This window comes from Lingula anatina, chromosome 4 (genome assembly GCF_051362555.1).
Source record: "Lingula anatina isolate TDL-2025a chromosome 4, LinAna3.0, whole genome shotgun sequence".
In the NCBI taxonomy this organism is placed as follows: Eukaryota; Metazoa; Brachiopoda; class Lingulata; order Lingulida; family Lingulidae; genus Lingula; species Lingula anatina.
This window is the reverse complement of record NC_141770.1, coordinates 30,068,494-30,084,827: the sequence shown is the minus strand read 5'-3', so window position 1 is coordinate 30,084,827 and position 16,334 is coordinate 30,068,494. Positions and strand designations below refer to the sequence as shown.

General features: G+C 36.1%; 1 protein-coding gene across 1 annotated transcript; it reads right to left on the bottom strand.

Moving 5' to 3' along the window:
* Positions 1–243: 243 nt before the first annotated feature.
* On the bottom strand, positions 244–14,322 carry LOC147762746 (uncharacterized). Its single transcript, XM_087012183.1, has 5 exons — positions 14,129–14,322; positions 13,722–13,996; positions 8,874–8,925; positions 5,989–6,042; positions 244–1,299 (listed from the first exon to the last, which is right to left on the bottom strand). The coding sequence occupies exons 2-5, from the start codon at positions 13,831–13,833 to the stop codon at positions 1,080–1,082; spliced, it is 438 nt and encodes a 145-aa protein (XP_086868309.1). The 5' UTR covers positions 13,834–13,996; positions 14,129–14,322; the 3' UTR covers positions 244–1,079.
* Positions 14,323–16,334: the final 2,012 nt, after the last annotated feature.

Sequence of the window (16,334 nt, the reverse complement as noted above, 5' to 3'; positions counted from 1 at the left end):
TATGCTAAGGTGTGGGAAGTGAACATTTATCTCGGTTGGATAAAACAGCACTCCGATCTCGAATTTAACGTTTCAAAAGTTTTACACTTTTTACTTTCTGCTTTTGCTCTCTCTCTCACTCTCTCTCTCTCTCCTGGCAAACACAGTGCTTAGTTTTTTGCCCATTTATTGACCAATTTACAGTAACAGTTATCGTTAAAATTTTCTCTAAAAACAAAAAAGTTAATATCTTAACCTAAATGAAATGTAATACGGCTGGTGAAGTTATGTGGATTTCATTTTCAATGTACCAAACACGTCATGAACTCAGTAAGACAATACAACTTGTATGGAGACGAGAGCAATTAAAGGTGATACACAAAACGTGTGACACACAATCCGTCGTTTTTCCCAAAACAAACCTACTTTTACCTTAAAAGAGAAAAAATACTGTGACACTGATGAAATACGTTCACTAAACTGTTGGATGTGCCGCACATGTATATGACTTGTAGAAATACATCTTGCTGAGTTGCCGTTACATGCAGATTATTATTACTGTACAACAGCCTATGCTACTTCAAACATCCCCTACTTTCCGACTTAGCCAAATGCACGAACGTAAATACTATTGTACCGGTACGCAGGGTAAATCTATAACAATATATTTATAATATAAATTTATATTCAACTGAAACAGTTTGTTTCTATTCCCCTCGTTCTCAGGCAAAATTTCTGTCAATATTAAGATTAACAATAGATCTACGCATTTTGAGGACTGTTATGTTGACTTTTCCGAACTGTCAGAAGAACCAAACTTGCAAACCCGGCGCATATGCTTGTATGATTTAGTCAAAATGCCATTGCTTTGCATATGTATAAAATCATTGTCTACCAAAGAACATAGTGCCTTCAAACAAAGTTAGACTTGTGTTCGTGCATAATAATGGATGTATAAAGTAAAAAAAAAATCCATGTAAAGGAAAACGAATATTCATTTAACTGTACAACGTGAAGAGAAAATTATGTATACTACATGTTAAACTAAGACAAAACCCATTTTTCATTATAACACATCTTGTGAGGGGGCTTCCTGCCGATTACGAATAACAATGGCCTTTGCCGTCCCTTCCTATCTTGCAGTTGGGATACTTCTGACAGCAGTTGGCGTCAGTCTTACACGGGTACTTGTACCAGCAATCGTAGCAGATCTTAACGTATGGGTCGCAAATGTTGTAGCGCTGGCAACAGTCTTTTGTAGACTGGCATTTCTTACGGTAGCAACTAGTGTTTGGTAATTTCTCCCATGGGCGCTCTTCCCTGTAAAGAGATTACAAATATGACAGATTCTCAGAAAAACACTAACAAGTAGTATTAGGCGTTATTACCATAATTTACATTACTACTAGTACAACTTTCGTGGCTGTCTCTCTTCGCCGTCGGATTATTAGGAGCTCCGGAAAGCACATACAGATAACATTAATTGACAACGAAGTTCTTTTTTCAGCCAATCCACTCTTAGCTCAATCCACCAATGTCGCTAACCTTTATGGTTTTCATTTTCCTTTTTTCCAATTTTTTTTTCTTGCGTGAACTACGAAAAATGCAACATACCTTATGGAATGAGATAAGCAAAAAATAATTATTATATTGACGCAAACATACTGTTAAGAGCCGAAAAATTTGCCAGGATATTTTCCATTCGGATGCGCCAATTAATTTATTTTGCTGAATCGTTTATTTATTTACAATCTTAGTCCATTTTTTCTGGCGGGGAGGGAACAGCTTTATGCAAGCTAATTCCACAGATAGATATACCTTGGGATCATTGCCCCCTTTGGTTTCGAATTTCAACACGCCATAGCAGTGGCGGATTTAGGGGGGGCAGGGGGTCCTGACCCCCCCCCCCTCCTTTGATTTCTGGTCCCTTCTTGTAGAATTTTGACTAGCTAAATCATAGTTCTAAACTGTACCAAATGGCACCGTTCGCCCTTTAAAATACCAAAAATTTCCGAGGCCCTTCAGCGGGCCCCGAACCCCACGCCAAATGGGTGTGGGGGTGGGGTCCTTTTCGCACCCGCGAACCCCCCTTCAAATAATCCTGGATCCGCCCCTGGGGCCTACGGCCATCGTCTCACGATGATGTGGGGTTAGTCAGCCAAAAAAACCATCTCTTCAAGCTTCCAGTAGTGCACATTTGGACGTATCCATTAGTAATAGTGCATAAAACGTCCTTATAACTGACAACAGCAAACATCAAATTTTCATAACGTCATCTCTTTGAAATGATAAAACTGGTGAAAGCTAGGTAAATCAATCAAACCTTCACTTACCACACACAAGAAATCCTTTCAAATTGTATTAAAATTAATGGATTAATATTTCCGAAGTGCTGCGTCAGCTTTTCTGTCAACGGCATCAATCTACCTTTCTCTTTAAAAACTTAGCATGCCGTTTTAAATGGTTATAATATATTTATATACTAGTAGTCACAAAAAGGAAATTTCGAATAAAAATAATATAAAAATAATCCTGGATCCGCCCCTGGGGCCTACAGCCATCGTCTCACGATAATGTGGGGCTAACCAGCCAAGAAAACCATCTCTTCAAGCTTCCAGTAGTGCACATTTGGACGTATAGGATCTTTTTAAAACTATTATTAACCACAAAAATAACTTAAAGGTGTATAAAGTGCAAGTTTGTTAAATTGGGGAGACTGGTTTATAAGAAATTAAAATTTTATTTTCGGAATTTTTTCTATCCTTTCTATGTCTGATATCTATAAGTACGAATGAGTTGTGTGTGCGTGTGTCTGTGTTCAATGTATCAAAGCCGCCTGGGTGGCGATTTGCACTAGTAATAGTGCATAAAACGTCCTTATAACTGGCAACAGCTAACATCAAATTTTCAAATCACACACAAAAGAAACTTTCAAATTGTATTAAAATTAATGGAGTAATTGCTGTGTCTTTTCTGTCAACGGCATCAATCTACCTTTCTCTTTAAAAACTCAGCATGCCGTTTTAAATGGTTATAATATATTTATATACTAGTAGTCACAAAAAGGAAATTTCGAATTAAACGTACACTGTAAAATCTGTGTGTGATGGGGTATAAAGGCATACCGGTCCCCTTTATAGCTGTACGTATAAGATTATTACCATCTCATATATTCATTGGTTATTTTTCCTACTTTTTCCCTTTTATTCATTCTTTCTCACGTGTCTTTGACTTTGGCAGGTGGTGACCCTCTGATTTGATTGGCTCTCTCTCTCACTGTCAGAGACCACAGTATAAAAAAGTGTAATCAGATTGCGTTATCCAAAGATGTGAGCCCATAGTTTCCTGGAGTTTTATTATAAAAGATATAGTTCTGATATGTTATGTGGGGTCGGGGTATAATAAAGAGGTCCCCTACAAGTAAAAGGGAGATCTTCCACAAGTAAAAGGAAGGTCCCCCTCAAGTAAAAGGGAGGTCCTCCACAACACATGATCAGAGATCAGTCATTTGCCGCACCCGTTTCTCAGTCTTTACCTTGTGCTTGACCAAATCGACTATACAGACATCTTTATTAAGTTGCTATTTCTTCTTGCAGGTGAGCTAGCTATTTCTTATCAAAAACATTACGAACTAACATTTTCATTTGCCAAGACACATCCTTATTTAATTAGTTATTTCAATAAACAAGAATTTTTATTTTAATTATTCTATAAAAAGCAGTGGCGGGTTTAGGGGGGGTCAGGGGGGTTCTGACCCCCCCCCCTTTCGATTTCTGGCCCCCCTCTTGAAATCAGAATTTTGACTAGCTGAATCATAGTTGTAAACTGTACCAAATGGCACTGATCGCCCTTTAAAATACTAAAAATTTTCGGTGCCCTTCAACAGGCCCCTAACCCCACGCCAAGTGGGGTGGGGTCGGCTTTGCATCCGCGGACCCCCCCCCCTTCAAATTATCCTGGATCCGCCCCTGCCATAAGGAACGGATTTCATATGTTATTTGCATCTCCATTGAGAAAGGTCAAAACTTCGATTTGATGAAATTCTTCTTCAAAATATCAGAATTTGGCTCGGCTACAGAAAGATATGTTTAGATTGTATTTTCTTCTTAAATAGATTGTGCTTTTACCCCATGGGCATGCTATATCCCTTCACTGTGATGAAATGTACAAAGGTATACTTTGGCGTTAAATTTCTAAGGGATTTTATAAGGAAACTAGCCAAGTGTAAACGAAACTGGTCCATTAAATTATATTTAAAGGGAAATTCTGCGAACGGGTCCTGTAAGTAAATCCAGACAGACTACTACATAAGATAAGCTTCACGTGAAAAAGTAAGATCACATTAGTCTTATTAATTGTGCTAAATCTGATTTTTTTAAAAGCTGTAGGTCAATGATGCAGAACCTTATAGCCGAAGGACAAATGTTTGAGATATTGTGCCACGCCCTTGAAAACCCGACTGTTTCTGAAGGTACCCTGAATGTACTGAAACTACTATAAATGCATGTATATCAACAAATGGGGTTCATGTACAGACATGTGCTTCTAAGTATCAACCAAACTCATTTGAGTCACGACGATAGGCCTAAGAGGGGCACTAGCGAACAATTGCTGTTTTTCTTACTGCCATTATTTAAAAAAGTGTAGACTGCCAGACTCCACACCATTACATCTTGTAGGTGACATGCAGTTATAGACCACACAAACTATACATTTCATTTTTACTTGGGTAAATTGTGCAACGTGACCCGTTTCGTGTGAAAAAAGATCGACGTCTTGTTGGTTTCTTCTTCAAGATTAAGGGGGATCGGTATTAGTTCGTCAAGATTTTTTCTCCTCTGCTTAGATAATACAGGAATAAACATTGACATGTTAAGAGATTAATTCTGTTGCATCAAAAATTAGGTGATATTATGAATTTCTTTATTCGGGCAGATGACGTTACAGTAGCGTTTTTTTTTTTTTTTTTTTTTTTTTTTTTTTTTTTTTTTGGGGGGGGGGGTTGAAAACTATAATATCAGTGTTAAACAAATCTCCCTCGCCATTTTAAGGATTATTTAAACATAGTTATTTGTTCTACAAATTGGAGTCAGGAAACCATCTTGCGATGATCACTCTTGATTTAAACAGAAAAGAGGCGAAATAATGCCTTTTAAATGCAACATTTAGGGGTTCAAATTTTCTAAACAAAAGAATATAAAATCAAACGCTGTGAAAGCAAATGGGGGTTTACACCATAGTCGTCAACCATGCCAATTATCATGATAATATCTTACTGAGTTACAGAATTACATCGGAAAATGATCACTATCTCTTACCAATTTACACAGCAGCGAAATTGGCGATTAACGCCTGGCCAACCTATGTGCTTAAGGGTGGGGTAGTGAATAAAGGATCAGAAAAGGGACTTTGTGGTCTAAAAGTGTTTATTTTTAATTGCAATAATATATTAAGATAAGCATATCACATTAGAGAAATGTGAAAAATATATTTTTGCCAAATATACTTTCGCTTGGGTTAATGAGGAGACACAAAGTACATTATAAAGTTCCAATACCCCTTAAGCACCCTGGGAAAATGAACCGATATAAGGATAAAATCTTGGGACGCATGTTCAGACAGTAATTACTTAAGATATCCACCCTAAGGTTATTTGCCTTGTAACGGTCTACCGGGAGATTCTAAACATAATATCATCTAATAGGCTCGTCAGGCATCAATTATTTAGTTCACCAACACATGAAGCGGATGCTTTGTGAGAATGGAATGTCTATGAGGCTGGGTATGTCAAGTTGGAGGACGCATTTGCTCTGTGTTTCAGACAGGAAATATGAACTGTTGTGTCATACCAATGCTATTATTCTTTCTCTCTCTCTCGAGCGCGCACCTGCCAATGCCAACATAAAATTCCACCATGCACACACATACAGAACATTGTACACAGGTCAACTGTTCGAATGCTCTCATCTTCACAGAATCTATAAGCAAGTCGCCCTTCCCAGCACTTACTTTTTGGTCCAATATTTCTTCCAGTAGTCGTACACACCCGGATAATAGAGTTGCCTATTAATAAAAAGATATGAAATATTTTATTAAACAATATATCTAGGTCAGTGATTAACAAAAACAATTTGTTATTTGATCTGCTAGACACAAAAGGTAGCCATGGCAAAGTTTGGAGTGCAATGATAACATGAATCTATTCGACATACTGTGTAATGAAAATGAATCAGAGAGAAAACCAACGTGAATCAGTCCAAGTGAAATAATACGGTCAGAAATCATAAGTAAGTAATATAATTTTAAAAAGTTAATGTCAAACTGTGTTTTTTATGATATGGAATATTCAGATAATTCAACGATAATAGCATGGAGAGTATGGAGTATTGTAGGTTCATTATGTATTCCATTACGGTGGTCATAAGAGTCAGCCACGCGTATGGTGAAACACTTTTTTCTTGCATTAAATGGAACTTAATAAATTTTGCATACTGGTCTTTTTCTAATGGTCTTATACGTGGACTTTACATGCTCTGCCCACAGTATTGATTTATTCCACAATTTTGTGTGAAATCGCGTTAGAAAAATTATTTCTAGAGTGTCAACCTTCCCTCGCCTAGGGGAAAATTGTAACACACAGTACACTTGTATATCACAAAAACAATAAACAGCTGCAAGTTAGTATTCTAATCAAACTCAATGTGATGGGAGAAATATATATATATATATATATATATATATATATATATATATATATATATATATATGCAACATCAACAGCAAAAAGCCAACAATCCGCTTTGTTATCATCAGATAATGTAGCAAAAATATACCTCACATAAATACCTCACCTCAATAAAATCACATAAAAGGGGGGGACTAAGTTATCATAAATATTCTAAACACCAACAAGCAACAGCAATGTTTTTATGAAATATTTCCAAGTTGAAGAAAAGGTGAATATGTAAACAACAACAACAATAATAAAAAAAATAATGATAATAATAACTATAGTAATAATGGCAAAAACAGTAGGATGAGACGGATGGGGAATATATTTATTAGTACACACTTGTAGATTCTTGAAAATGAATGTTGTGCGGAACATATTAGTCTATATGTTTGTATTTTTGATTTTGTAAGAACTAGTATATAACGATGCTCTGCTGTTACGCTTCGCTCCATTGTCAACACAATAACAGAAAAAGTGCAAATAATGGACACTCCCAGCAAGAAAATAGGGTCCCGTTACGGGAATGGAAAACATTATTGCAGCTAAGACCCAACATTTATCTTCTATCCTAGACTGAATGTAACCATCGCCGAATATCAAGAAACATGCATGTTAAAACAGAACACCCATTTCCATAAATTCCAAGCATGCACATAGTAAAAAGATTTGACTGAAAATGTTGAAGTTCATCGGGGTTTATGTGACTGTTTAAGGTTTTAAAAATACAAAAACTTGATACTCAAAACAGTGAGGGAATTTTGCACAGCTGGGGTTGCGTGTAGTTTGAGTTAGTATACATAAAGGGCATACATCCTTGCTGTATTCATCATTGTCCTGTTGATTAGTAACAGAGGATCAGAACAATAAAAATTCCCGAATACCTTTCGCTCCCCAGGCTTACAATACATGGAAACAAAAAATTCCTAAAAGGAAAAGCAATTGTGTTTAGCCCTTCTAGGTGTTTGTCAGCAGTTCCACTTTAGGCTTACAGTAGATTCCTATCTGATAGTTCCCTAAGCAATTACTGACTTTGGAGAAATGTGGTGTTATATAATCGACACTTTTCCACCCTTTATTTGAATAGAAAATAATCCCGTATTTCGCATTCTAACAACGCGTATTTGGTGTTTGAAGGAAAGAGAATCTATCAAGATAAGGACATGGAATTGCCCTTAATGGTTTGTTCCTTGAATTCATTTTGTAGCCAAAAACAGTCTGGAAATAGCCCGTGAGACAAAACATCTGGTTTCATAATAAACCAAGGTATTGGTACTGAAATGGCGCTCCCCGTGAGACCGTGAACATTCGCTGGGTCATTCTGGCAGAAGAAAGGTAATTGAATAAATCTAAACCAGCACCTGCCTCCCTTTTTCTCTTCTGTTTCTCCGAAGATTCTACTTATTTTATCCCATATTTTGTCGCTTCCAAATGTCGAAAACGGAAGCGTTCGTGTTAAGCCTACGTCAGCGAGATTTGATTAAACTGGGTAACGATACTCTAGGGGTTAGCCAAAGAGATTGTTTGGGGAGATCGTATCCGTTATTGTCCATTGTTCCAAATGTGGTCACCTTGAGTGGCCTGAGAAATGCCTCCATAGTTAAATGTACAAATGTGTTTCGAAAAGCCACTGCAGTATGTCTAGGGCCTTTAAGGTCAGACAAATTTGACCGTTCTGAAAGACTGTCGCATTTATTTAACAACATATTAAAATATACAAAAAATGTGTTATTGGAAAATAAATCAACAAATACCACGAAGATTGTGAACCAGATGAAGGATTAAGACCCAGCCCATGACCCCATGAGACATAATAACGTCATTTCCACATCTAAATGCCATGACTTGTGTCCCGGTTAATTGGACAAAAAAAAAAAAAAAAAAAAAAAAAAAAAAAAAAAAAAAAAAAAAAAGATCGAGCACGAAGAAGTGTCACGTCACTGTGACTATGTTCTACGAGGCTGATATAAAAAATAACGTCATGTGTAGATTTTAATTAGTATGAATTCAATATTATCGCCTACTCATATGAAATGACAACACTGCAAGACAGTAAATATTTTAAGCTCCATCCTATTCTTCTCTTAATATTTACAAACAAACACAATACAGAAAAAAAACTAAGCACGAAGACTACCTATCGATTAGTAAAAACGCTTATTACCTTTTTTCTTCTTCCTGTGTATCTTCCAGTGGGCGAATTTCGTCGTCATTGTCTGAAAATAGAAGTAACAACATACTGAACCCATCCCATGACTCTATACTGTCTAAAACACTTCACAAAACCACTAGTTTATGATCCAACTACCCTTGCACTGCTTCTTGTTCTAGGTAAATTGACTACAAAAGATACATGTAGAAAAGTAGCAATGTGCCTAAACTTAAGTTTGCCAAGAGCAGATTGGATTTTAATAGGTTACGATCCCATGTTATAGTTAAATAGATTACTAGATTGACTTTGACCTGTGAAATTTAACTGTTAAAGTTGTATTAGATTAACTTTGGCCTGTGACATTTAACTGTTAAAATTCTATTAGTATATTTTTGTGCCATTTGCAGGCGCAAAAATTAATTAACATCATTTAGATGCTTTTAAGGCGATGTATTTTCCAATTTACAGCATACTAATTGCATTTGATTGTTTTAACACGAATTTCCCATTTGCCTTTAACCGAAAAGGCCACGGGAGAGAGCACAACTTGACTTGTAGGATTTTTCTAATAAATCATTGACGAGTCATAATTATTTTATGGGACTGCATATTTCACAATAAAAAGGATTCCAAATTTAGTCACTAATCTCATCTAATGAACTAAGGTCCTTTGTTATGCTTAAATTGTATCAATTTTGGATGGTAAATGAGTAATCCACTATACGATACAGCGATATACCTCTTGTAAAGTCATTTGTGTATACTTAAAAAAGGTGTATATCATAGCAGTATCCAAATAATTCCAAGTTTGATAATTGACAGCCATTGAACTAATGGAAATATCTTGTCACAGTCTATTTGAGTTTAGTTCCACCGAGGCTACGCCGCTGGAGAATGCGTTCAATTTGCTGTCAGACTGGTGCATAAGATGAAGTGTCACACAGTATAAATTTGTCAATAAGATGTATAGTTATAACAGAAGATTAGGCCTACCTTGCAACCTTTCCCGCCACTCACGTACAAACACATGCTTCAGTACCAAGCACTTGGGGTTAAATTGTTTGGGCTTTTTTTTCTGTATAAGAGATTCTTGGTTATAACTGTTGAATTTCAAATAAGCCAGCAAAACAAACAAACAAATAAAAAAACATTCTTCTCCAAATAAGTATACAGTGTGTTTCGTGTCTATGCAGCTTCACACACAGAGTTGGGCTACACCTTAACGTTAAAATTTTACCAAAACTAGAAGAGCACTCCGAGAGCGCAGACCTCCGCCAAGGCAGCAATTTCTGAATATTATTGATTATTAATGATTATTGATCCGGATCACCACCAAAAACTAATCATCTGTTCCTTGGCCAACTTCTGACAGTTGCTGAAAATTTCATCAAAATCAGTCCATAACTTTTTGAGTTATGTTGATGACAGACAGACAAACAAACAAACAGGGGTGAAAACATAACCTCCTTGGCGGAGATAATTACGATTGTTTTTTTCCTGAAATTATGAACTTATCACTGTATTTTTGGTATTTGTGTTCGAGATACAAACTTGAAACTGTAAGATGATCGCGTGAAACTGTTGCGCATTTTAATTGACATAACGCTGTAGGCAAAAATGCCACGCGAGATATTCACAAAAATTAGTTAATTAATATTATTACCTTAGGTGAGACAATCGTGTTTTTGTCACATTTTATAGATTTTTTCAAAGACGGTTCATTGGTAAAAATGAGCCTTTCGTGTTCCCTATGGACCAGCAGCTGTCGAATCTAATACGCTTGTGGCATATCAGCTCCATTCTACTCACTCACCTCTTTGTATGTTACTTCAAAGTATAGTCGAGAACTCATGTATTTTATAATATTTCTTTTTTATACCGCCTTTAATGAACCTTGCAAATAGGCAGCATCAATTACAAACAATTCTCGTTTCGCATTTCGTATTTAAGTACATTGCCTTTACACATATGTTGCATTTTGCAACAAAGCAATCAGGCAGATACAAATAAGACTTTTGTCAATGCAATCACTTGTATAACAGTATGAAAAATGCCCCAAAATCCTCGTTTGAATTAGAAGTGGTTATGACAAAAATCTTAATTTTCTCAGAAAACGTGTTTTAGGCTGTTGGCTTCCACCACCACCCCCCCTCCCCCCAAAAAAAAGAAAAAAAAAAGAAAGAAAAGAAAAGAAAAGAAAAAAGGAAAAAAATCAATAAATATTATGGGGTAAAATTTGTTACTCCCTTTCATTATTCCTATAAATGTATGATATTATATCAATAAGATTTCTAAAAAGTTGCATCATGTGAAAGATAATCGGTTTTGAAGGATGAATAAGTGAACGGATAAAATCTGAGTGAATGGCATCGTTGGCGCACACCGTTAACGTAGAGAAATTTTTGCTTTTTTATCAAATATTGCTTACTTACCATGGAGGAATGACCCTTATGATTCAGTGGACAGATAATACTTTTGATGTAGTGGGTTTTCGTTGTGATAAACTTTTTATAAGTGAATATTCTCATCAAAGTCAATCATATCTACTGGTGTTTACGCGATTTTGTTTTGCCAATTTTATCAAGTGCGCATCAATAAAAACAAATTAATCATTCAAACAATTGTTTCCATAATTTACCAGAAGGAGAAAATAATGCCAAAAAAAGAAAGTTCTCTACTGTGCTCTCTTTAAGTTATTCCAATATATTTGCGTTCTCCCCTGTTTTTCATGTTGTCAGTGTTTATACACAGAACGAAAAGTGACTTAAATACAAGTTTTATACATTTTCTCAATGTCAGTATTGACAAAAATATCATTATATGGCTTTATTCACTTCACGGAGCTATTAAGGGTCATTTCTGATGAATGAGGCATTTCCCCTGCCTTAAACTGCATTCCCGGTCCTACTGAACTGGAGATCACAATAATAGCCGCCAAGGGAAGCATTACAGATACTTAAAACCTTTCAGATCGACCGCCAGATGTGCATCTAAAACATTTCCTGCAAATATGACTAAAATGGTATCGGAAGGTAGTTTAACCTAAACTGTTTCACAAATCAGAGCACGTACACGTTGGGATGTTTGAACTGCGTTAGCCATGCCAATGTAGTTTTGCTTGCTTCAACTTTTTAGTTTGCCTTCGCACATCATGCTCTCTAATACCCATTGTCCATTATGTAAGATAAACTTCGCATTTTAGATTCGTTAACTTATCACAAGCACAGCATTCGACTGATGTTAGCGTTCTGTGTCGTAATCTTAATGAATGGGTTGACGTCACTGCTGTTATAAACTTTTTTTTATTTCATTGCAAATATTTTAATTAAGCATAGAGAAAAATGAAGTATCAGTTTCACTTTCGGTCTGTGCTTTGTACTGAAACTGCAAGAAATAATACATTTGTTATAACTATAACAGAGATTTATGAATGAAAAGATACAGACTTCTTTTACTATACTTTTTTATGACAATCGTAAATATTCTTGATGGCATGACACCGTGTTATTTTGCACGGGTGAGACCGACATAGCCTATCCCGTAAATGACTAGGGCCCACTGAAGGGCTAATCGACTAGTCAGTGGCTACGCGATATCTCCTGACAAGAAATTGAAATATTCGGATCGAAACCTAATTAGTGGTTGATTATTGCTTGGGGGAATCTATCGTGCAAAAGCTTCGAAAACATTCAATTTTCTTTATGAATTTTTAAACAGTAGCTTAGGCCGCCGGCTTTACCAATGTCCTTAATTGACGCAGGCATGAAACATTCTTACAGTTCAGCACATATTGCCCCGGCATTGACATGCAAATTGTTCTTTTAATAACGCATACGGTAATTTCCGACAATCTTCGAACTCTCACGTTGCTTCTGTCTTATATTTTCCAGGTTCATTCTGCCTGATTTCTAGTTCCTTTAAAAAGATACTTTCTGACATGAATCCGACGTGCTTCTAATAAAGTTTTGAAATCTCATGCTCATTTATCATTAAAAAAATGTTTTTTCGATTTGTGTGATTTACTACGGTATATTTACTGAAGCATTCTAAATGTTATCTGCCACACGACCCGTAATTAGTGCCTCCTAAATAAGCCGTGATGGGTTATAATGTGTGCTGGTCGGAGTGAATTATGAACTGTCGGATAAGTGGTGTTGCTCCAGAGCTAATGGCTTGGTTCCAACAGATGCAACCGAGCTTTGCTCCAGTTTTGTTTAATATTTAAATATCCTAATATTAAGGCAACACTTTTTGCCAACATCTCTTTCCCCAGTGTAATCACTTTTCCCTACCCGATAAGGATATAAGTCTACTGTTGTTCTTTGTACCATAACTCTGTGTATCGTTCATTTGCTATTATTTGACAAAAAATGTATCTTTGTTTCTTCAATTTTCCTTTTGCTTTTTTCGATGAGTACGACTATTTCGGTGACTACGTATATATCAAAACATCCCACACGCAAAAGCTCAATTAATGCTTAGGCAATAACAATATATTGTTATGACTTGGGAATTAATTCTTTTATCTGACTCCCTGGCTGGATTTTTTATACAGTCTAAACAACACCAAAACGCGGCGCTTAAGTCTTATGAGGAAGTTTAATAGACCCATGGTTCTACTATACGGTATTTGACTACTTAACGTTAAGGATTTCACTTTAAAATATTTATAGCAATTATTTGCATTTATATATACGAACAATATAACATTGCCAAAATATGGAATATGTGTTGACAAATATCAGTCTAAACACGAACGCGATTCCCTTTAAGAATGCACTGAACATGGCTTCTGTTATGATTGCTATCATTCAAATGCATTATCCCCTTTCAGTTAAGATTAATCATGTAATAACATACCTGCTCCATCGAGATTTGAAGCCAGAATTCTTGTCGTGCACATCATCAAACAAACTAGAAGTGTCAAGGCGAGGATCCAAGTGTGCAAACTTTGAATTTGGAAAGCTGCCATTGTGTATTCTTCGTACTTTTCTGTTTATAACAACCACTGCAGAAACAGGTACTTGGTTTTCTCAGTAGAATAAGTTTTTAAAAACTTCTCCTTTCTTTCTTTCTTTCTTGCTTATTTTTCTTCAAATCTTCCGACAGCGTTGGCTTTCCAATATGTTGAAACTCTGCAACAAGAAAAAGTCACTTTTAAAGACAAAATAATGTTGGATACAACCTGTTAACAATTTTGTAATGTTGTTCTGACACTCGCGTATTCAAAACGGCAGATGAGCATTAGGTATGAATGATCGACCTACCACGGCGTGGCTTCGGCTTGACAGTAATGGTGCCAACTGATCTAGATGGCGTAGCGGCAAGCAGCTTTATAAGCACCCGTTTCACACGCCGCGCAGACGTGTTGATTGCGAATGAATACAAAAGGAGTCCCTCTCCGCCTTTCAAGAAGACGCGGAGCTGATCGAAAAAAAGTACTTAAAATTTGAAACATACTAGTGATACGCAGGTCTTTGTTCAATGTGTGTCTTGTTAAGTGTTTACGTGTGGCTGATAAGTGCATGCGTTAGCGATGTGTAAGCCTTGCATTCAAATTTGTTTACCCACGTACCGCACAGCACCCAACCCAAGAGACTTGACTTAACATACTTCCTGAATGAAGATAGATGCAAGCGATATATTAGTCATATAGCACCAAGAACCAAGGACGTGATGCACATATTTTATGCCCTGGCCTACCGATACTGTTATAACCATACTGATACCATACTGGCTATACGAAATCTGCCTTTGTCAGGCATGCAAAACGAAGACGGTAATCTGGCTGAAACGTCGAATGAACCATTTGCACATTTTTACACCAACGCGAGATTTCAAAGCGCAGTTACAACTCACATTTAAAGGTTAACATTCAAAAACCAAACTACACCTAAAAAGCAGTTCGTTCAGTATGCTTTATACAGGTAACGAACTATATCAAGGTGAAATAAAAACTGAAATTTTAAAGGATAGTATAAAAACTACCTCATTCAACGCATCTTTTGGTGGAATAAAGCAAATGTTTCTCTTTATTTCCTCTCTGTGTTCGTGTTACAAATTATATATTTGGAAAAGATGTCCGGCCTGTTGTTTGCCTACTCTCCCCCGCCCAACGCGCACACACGCACACACACACACAAACACACATAGTAAACTGATATGAATGCAAAAGGAATCAGCTTTGTTTTATTTTTTATTTTTTTTCTACGGAAGGGACTTTTTTTGGGACGGCAGTTTGATTTGTTAATCAGATTATCAGAAGTTTCTTTTATCTGACAAGTACCGAATTTTAAATGATACAAACTCTCACCATTAACATTATATAATTTAATATTGTTTTTCAGTGTTGTACATGCAAAAGTCCTCATTGTAATAGTACAACCGTGATAATCCCATCGTCAATAAACAGATAAAAGATATGATAAATATTAATATTTTAAAGAGTAGCTTGGGGTAAACCAATGCTCTTGAAAGACCCATCAACTATTTCATCAACATATATAAGAAAAATTCTGCATAAAAATCTAATGACGCGGTGTGCAAATTTATGTCCCAAAGATGAAATATTTCATGGAAACGCAAGTGAACTATTTTCAAATTATGCTTTTGTCTACCTTATTTCATTAACCACACATGCGATTTTGGAATTTTAGAGATGGCTTAATTGGAAAAGTTAATTCGCAGTGGCATCGGATCAAAATTGCACATGTAATTTCAATGCACCCGCTCTCTTGGTGTGCATCAACGCACATTCCAAACGACAACAGCTTTTTCTATGATAATCCATTCTGATAATATAATGCCGATGATATGGATAGATAATCCTTCTTGAATGTATAAATTATTCAACTACTTAATCAAAATGTTCCCTAGAGTAATTGGGAGAAATGTCGATAAATGAGAGCAGCAAAAAGGTTTATTGGTGTGGTAGTGAATGTGACTCTTCAAACAGAATTAAAATGCACTTTTATGGATTTTCTGCCCAATACGCTTTTGCTACACCTATATATGATCATTGCGATCAGTTCGGGAAAAGCTGTGGTGTAAATGAGTGACAGATTAAGAAGTGCAACCAAACAAAGGCATGGATGAGGATGAAAACGAGAGAGGAGAGCGTGCTACAGTTTGTAAAGCGCTCAAGATAAACTTCCCCAGTTATTCTCCTTGTTTCTATGTATTCAAATCGCTTATCCTACAGTGATATATTAGCTGTTAAGAATCTAACATGTCAGCTTGTTTATGAACATACTGTATATTGTTTAACATTGAATAATTGATAACAAAGTTGAGGGGGGCATTGTAAATCGTTGTTGTTGTATCTGCTTTTATGTTGTCGGTTTTATTTTGAAAGATAACTCACCGCGAAAATTCTCATCGTTCAACCTTAAAAGCAGACGTTCTAAAATATAATATGATAAATCTTTTCAAGGCAAATTGGTGTATGGTTTCTCAGATCACGTATTACATTAA